Here is a 7,222-nt window from a genome sequence, read left to right as displayed (position 1 = left end):
ACAGAACCATACAACTTTCTGCTCAGGTCTTCCTTTCATGCTACATTACTGTTCCTTATCCTAAGGCACAAGCTTCCTTCTTCCTCTTTATTTAATATATATACTCCAGGCTGTGTTTTTCCTAACTTTTCTTCTTCTTCTCTTTCTCTTATTTATAGAAAACAATAGATCATATTTTTATACTTGATGCATTCTACCTTTTTATCCTTTTATAATTATTTATGTTAGGTCTATCTCCATGTCATTATAGGCTTTATTTGATGGACATGACCATATACTTTTGTGATACTTTTTTTACATGCTTTCTACTATAGTGCTGGTCACAGATATTTAATGGAGTAGAGGATTAAATTTTTATCTTGGCTTTTTTCTATAAGTCATTTTGAGCTCAACACTATTGAGACTTAAAGGAATTTACATAGTATAACTCTCCAGTGGTACTGAAAAATCCTCACGGGATAAGTATGTGATTAACAGGCCAACTAACACTTTTATTTGTAATAAGAATTACAGACTTGTAGAGAGTCAGTAATTTGTTGGTCATTTTAAGACACAGAATTTATAAGTTATTTATTTTAATCACTGATTTGGAAATTCATTTTTAAGGTATTTTACATTGTTCCAGTAAAGATTTGTTTTTTTTTCTAGGACCTACAAATTCCTTGAAATATGTTCCATTAGTAACAGGCTTAGCCTCTGCCCGAAATTTGGAACATTTAGAAATGGTTCGAGTTCCTTTTCTTGGAGGTCTTATCCAACATGTAGTTGAAGACAGTTGGAGATCAGGTACTCATTTTCTTTAGTTACTAAATATTTTAAAAATCAATTTCAAAAATGTATTAAGCTTTTATTTAGCTTCTCTTACGAATCTTTTAAAAATAAAATTCTTATGAGTAATTGCACTTTCTCTCAGGTGTTTTTGATGGAGATAAGTAACTGTGAGCATAGGTAGCATTCTTTTCTTTCTTATGCTTGCTACATCCTCTCAAAATAAATAATATTGTGATAAGGCATGTTTTCTGGCTGGTTATTACTTGATTAATAAGACCTTCTATTATATTAGAAATCTTTTCATAGAAATGGTAACAGGGATTTCTAGTGACCTTAGAAAGAGATGTTCATGACTTGGATACCACATGCCTCCAGATATTTTCATGCTTATCCGTTGGATATTTTTATCTATCAGCTGGATAGATAAGAAAAAAAAATATTTTGCTCTTTTAATCCCTTATAGCTAAATAAGGACAAGTAACAGAATGTGCTTTATGTTAATTTTATTAATCATCTTATTACAAAATAAAAAGTAGGGATTGAGCTAAATTAAGTAGTTAACAGTTAATCTAACTAGATATCTAAAATAAAATGGAGGCGGCACCCATAGTTTAATGGATAGGGCACTGGCCCCATACACCCAGGCTAGCAGGTTGAAACAATAACAATATTGTTAAAACAACAATAACAACTGCCCAGCGACAACAAAAAGTTGCTGGGTATTGTGGGGGGTACCTGTAGTCCTGGCTGCTTGGGAGGCTGAGATAAGAGAATTGCTTAAGCCCAAGAGTTTGAGGTTGCTCTGAGCTGTGATGTCATAGCACTCTACCCAGGGCAACAGCTTGAAATTCTTGTCTCAAAAAAAAAAAACAACCGGAAAATTATCAAGTACAATTGGTAACATAAAGAAATTATTAATACTGTTTAAATAAGAGTAAACATTCACAATTTTAGCCATTTTATCAGTTAAGCAAGTTTGGTACAGGTGTACTTTATTACACTGAGGCAAGCAGATATAACAGGCTCCCTCAAAACCAACACCATTATTCTTATTCATGGCTACGGCTGACAAGATAAAAGTCAGAAGGGAAAAGAAGGCCACAGTTAAACCATTCACTAAAGAGATCAAAAGTTAAAACTTTATGTAAAGCTCCCTACAAGAGAAACAGAGACTTTTCTTCTCTTGAGGGTATTTAAGGATGACCGTCAAGGAGTCAGCATACCTCACTGAGAAATTAATTCCAGATGGATCATTGATCCAAATATGCAAAATAAAAGAATTAAGTTTTTAAAAGAAAACATAAAAGAATGTCTTATTGATCTTGAGTAGGCACAGGTTTCTTAAACAGGACACCAAAAAGCACTTATCATAAATTTAAAAAATTGTTAAACTGGAACAAATTAGGATTATATTTTGTTCATCAAAAAGCATGATTAAGAGAAGGAAAAGCCAAGCTACAGAATGGGAGAAGCTATTTGCAATACAGCTAAATGATTTGTACTGAGAAAATATAAAGAATTCCTGAAATTAATAAGAAAAAGGTGGGAAACCCAATAGAAAAAATAGGAAAAGACTTGAAAAGGCTTCATATGAGACTAACCATATAGGTTTAGTAAACAAGAAAAATTAATAAATTTTACCAGTCATTAAGGAAATGCAAATTAAAACTTCTTTGTGATACACAAACACAAATGACTACACCTGTGCATGCTTACGGAAAAGATAAACAACAGTGTTGGTGTGATTGTGGAGCAACAGGGTCTTTTGTATGCTCCTGGTAAGAGTACAAATTGAAATACTGTTCAGTAGCATCTACTATAGTTGACTATACACATAGCAACAGTTGGCATTCTTGGCTTTAAATTCAATAAATATGTATACTTAGGTTTACCAAAAGACATATTTGAGATTGTTCATACAAACACGGTTCCTAATAGACCCCATGCCTAAATAACTCAGATGCCTGCCAGCAGTTGAGTGGGTAATTAAAATGTAGTATATTCATACAATAGGATACTATGCAGCAATAAGAATGAATAAACTACAGCTTCATGTAATAATATGGGTAAATTACATAAACAAAGTGTTTTGTGGAAGAAGCCAGACACAAAAATACATATACTTCATGATGTTATAAAAATTCAAAACAGACAAATCAATCACTTTGTGAAAATTCATTAAGGTATACAGTAATTGTGTCCTTTCTTGTATATAAATGCAAGTTTCAAAAACATGAAAATAAATTAGTTGAAGTAGTGCTTATTTTATACCATATGATATATTGGAGGTTCAAAATTTGGCCAGAAAATGGCAGGGCCCCTATAGAATTCTCACAGGCATCTGGCATTCTGAAAATTTTTACAGTCTAAATCTTTTAGAGTAGTTTTCACCCGTCAGAGTCTTTTCTTTCTTTTTTTTTTTTAATTTATTTTTCCTACATATACATGTGTATATTAGGTTTCCACTTTTGCCTTCACAGAATTAAAAGGCTAAATTTAATGACAATAATATTTAACATAAGGACTGAGAACAAAAACTTCATAAAGAATGAAAGAAGATAAATACATTCAGAAAAGAAATCAGACGATTGCTGCAATGAAATATTAGGCAATAATAATAGTAATAATGCGAAGAAAGTAACATTCACATTGTCAGATAGAAGTATGTCTATCATAGAATACTTTGATCAGTTAACTTCTTATTTTGAAAGACCCATCAGAGTCTTTTCAAAATGAGTAATCTGTTTTCTTCTCTTTTTAGGAATTGATAAATAATTACATTTCATCTTGAGATATTTAAATGTAAAAACAAAACTTAGATTTACTGTTAAACAAATGATCATCCAGTGTGTATATAAATTCTTTACTGAAGGGTGGCGCCTATGGCTCAGAGCAGTTGGGCGCTGGCCCCGTATACCTGAGGTGGCAGGTTCAAACCTGGCCCCGGCCAAAGACTGCAAAAGAAAAAATAGAAATAAATAAATAAATAAATGCTTTACTGAAAAGTGCTAAGGTCAAAAGAAACGCTTGTTTCTGTTCCTTTCCTCCATTAGGTGGTTTTAGAAATTTGCACACTATTGTTTTGGGAGCTTGCAAAAATGCCCTTGAAGTAGATCTTGGTTACCTCATCATCACTGCTGCCCGTAGGTATGTTTCCTCTTCCACATTATGTCTTTTGTCTTAATTATATGTTTTATTCCCATTTTAGAAAAACCTCTAGGAATGTATATGTGTATGAAGTTTGATCATGTGTTGTTCAGGTTTAAAATACAAAAGGAATTGTTTTAATAATCAGGTGAGTATTACATAGTGATCTTACTGTTATAACTGATGACCATTTGAATTACACTTGAGACTCAACAAGCTCTGGAAGGATGTAATTTCCTGTTTGTGAAAAGTAGTTGTATATCTGTAAGTTAATGTCTCACTGAAGTCAGCATGAGGCTCTGGTGTCTGTACCCTTGTAGTAATCATTTCCTCAATATCTGGATGATTTTCCAAATTATTTAGTTGGTGACAACATTTGCTATTCAGAAAGCCATATTTTAAATCAGCTTTTCCAAAATCTGACCTTGTAACATCTTTATATTTTTTAACCATACCTCTTTAGTGCTTTATGCCTCATTTAGTATTTCCTATGTACGAAAGCTCTCCCTCTACTTTTATTTTATAATATTTTCTTTGAACCATTTTTTCAATTCATTCAAAAACAAAACTCTTACTTTCCTTTAATAGAATATTAATTAAAAATATAAGTAAAATAAAAGTGGTTTTAAGTTTAAGTGGGTATTGTTACCTACTATTAAACTATACTTTTGTTAAAATGGACTGTTAAACTAGTGTAAGAAAAATGTTAAAGAAATACTAGCACCACATGAGATTCTTACTGTAACTCAGGTTTAGAAAATCACTTGAAATGATGTATGGTTTCTTACTTTGTCTATTTATGCGTACCTTTAGTGTACTACCTAACATGTGCCGACCTTTTGCAAATACTCCTCTAAAGGAACCATTTCTGCTATTTTTTAATGGAGGGAGGAAAAGTTACTGACATCTGTGGTGCTTTAAAAAGCATAAACTTATTTAGAGCCTTATATTAGGAAGAATCTTTGATTCTAATGGCTTTCATTTTATCATTTTAATTTTATATGTTGCATCTCTTTGTTCCTAGGTTACATGAAGTTCGAATCCAGCCTTCCCTAACCAAAGATGGTGTCTTTTCTGCCCTAAAGATGGCAGAGTTGGAGTTTCCCCAATTTGAAACCCTTCATCTGGGATATGTAGATGAGTTTTTGCTTCAGAGTAAGACTTATCCCATTTTATTTTCTAGAATTGCTGTAGGGAATTACTTGATGAACTGAAATTTTAATTGGAATGTGCCATATTTTCCTGAATATAAGCCAACTTAAAAATCTTAGCCACTCTCACTTCTTGAAAAATATTTTAATGTTAATGGTATTTTTCCATATTCTTATATTGCATATTACAGAAAATGTAATGATTAAAAGTACACCAAGAACAGAGCCTTATCTACATTTGATATTGTCTCCACTTTACTGCCCAAGTTTCTTTTCCATTCTGCTTCATTTTTTTCACAGAATGTCATCTTTGGTTCCATTGTTGAATTTGATCTGCCACACTTCTTGAAGCTTTTGATGGTCCTCTCAGATGAGGTCCCATTCCCTGCCCATGTTCTTCATTTCCATAATAAGCCTGCTGGGGGTTCTGGATTTTCCAGATAGTGTGAGCACATAATGGTCAGTATTCATTTAACGATGATTGCTGTTGGCAGGCTTGTTCACAGCATTTTCTAGAATGCGTTTACAGTTGGGAACTCATTCCTTTAGGTTTGATTGCATGTCAGTCTATTATTCAAACTTGTTTTTCACATGGCATTAAGAAGACAAGAAAGAAAATTGCCAGCACCAACATGTTTTTACTTTTTTAAGAATTAGTTTCTTCCTCTTGTAAGTAGAAACAAATCTTTCTTGAACACTATCACACCAGCTAACACTTTTTCTTTGAATCTAATTTGCCTTGTAGAAAAACATAGATAGGCTTATTTCTTCATCATGACAGTCCAGGTCAAAAAAATGACTCTTTTCCTTTTTCATTTCTAATATGTGTCACAGTGATAGTTGTATGTTTGTCTTCTTTGTTCATAGTTCTTATTAATACAGATAAAGGATTACTTTAAAAAGAACAATCATCCTTTTCCAATCAGCTTAATACAATCATCACTTTAAATCTCTTTGAAAAAAATTAGCTTTTCTTCAAAATAGCTTTAAATTTCTAAACTGATATAGTGATTTTTGTGTGTGCGTGAAATCAGTGTACTTGATACCAAGCTTTTTTGGTTTTGAATGTGGTTGCTAACATTCTCTATGCTTCTGTAATATCTGTGTGGTAACTTTTAGTTTGAGAATTGGTATTTTTTCTATAACTTTGTGTTTTTCCAAAAATCTCAAGATTTGACAGTTTTCTGTCTTCAGGATACACATTTAGGACTACTGAAGCAATATTCAGTAGTTATCTTTATAACATTATTTCCTTAGTGTTTCTGTTTCCTCAGCATACATTTTCAATAGAATAAATACACCTTATAGCTGGGCATGGTGGCTCACACCTATAATTCTAGCACTCTGGAAGGCCACAGTGAGAGGCCAGGAGTTTAAGACCAGCTTGAACAGCATATTGACAGCCATAAAAATTAAACAAACAAAAAAAATCATGTGTGATAGCCATACCTGCAGTGTCAACTGTTGGGAGGCTGAAGCAGGAGAATTACTTGAGGCTGGGAGTTTGAGGTTGCAGTCAGCTATGATGATGCCACTGCACTGTAGCCTGGGTGACATAGATGATATCTCAAAAAGAAAAAAAAAAAAAAGTACCTTTTTGACTATCATTACCTCAAAGTTTTCAACATAAATTATTTTATAGTCTCTTTCATATTTAATACTCTCTAAGTCTTGACCTTTATATAATCCGTTCCATTCTTTTTCACTAAAGTTTGTTTCATATACATATATATATATCCTCTCCTCTGTTCCTTCAAAGACTGCCAAGGATTCCATTTCATAAGAGGTGCCAGGTGCCGCTAGCAGACCTATCTCACGAAGGATGAGAGTTTTCTGCTCAGTTGCACTTAGTCTCTTTCTTCTCAGTAATTTAAGCATCTCAGTAGGAGTTGAGGGGCTGCCTCTGGTAAAACTTGAGTTACTTTTTTTTTTTTTTTTTTACAAAGAGTCTGACAAAATAAAGTATCACCTTTGTCCCCTAACATTTATGGTAAGAGTGACATCGCCAAAGTAGTGAGTGGAAGTGCTGGAAAGTAGAGGCTGTGTATTAGGATTAAAGAAAAGTGACTAGGATAGGTAGCTGACATAGGTCAAGATGCTAATGATATGTGTGAAGAAAATCAGTGACCCAAAGATTAATCCTTGGAAAGATT

At 32.9% G+C, this 7,222-nt stretch overlaps 1 protein-coding gene across 1 annotated transcript in view; it reads left to right on the top strand.

The window, feature by feature from the left end:
* The window catches only part of FBXO38 (F-box protein 38), a 55,110-nt gene that overhangs the window by 20,495 nt on the left and 27,393 nt on the right, over nt 1-7,222 (top strand). The window contains 3 exon segments of the mRNA XM_012809245.2: nt 530-786; nt 3,825-3,918; nt 4,943-5,073. Coding sequence (XP_012664699.1) covers nt 530-786; nt 3,825-3,918; nt 4,943-5,073 — 482 coding nt within the window.

The sequence above is a fragment of the Otolemur garnettii genome, unplaced genomic scaffold (genome assembly GCF_000181295.1).
Source record: "Otolemur garnettii isolate 467f Iridium unplaced genomic scaffold, OtoGar3 scaffold00003, whole genome shotgun sequence".
In the NCBI taxonomy this organism is placed as follows: Eukaryota; Metazoa; Chordata; class Mammalia; order Primates; family Galagidae; genus Otolemur; species Otolemur garnettii.
The sequence above is the reverse complement of the archived record's forward strand: the minus strand, read 5'-3'. Positions and strand labels throughout refer to the sequence as shown.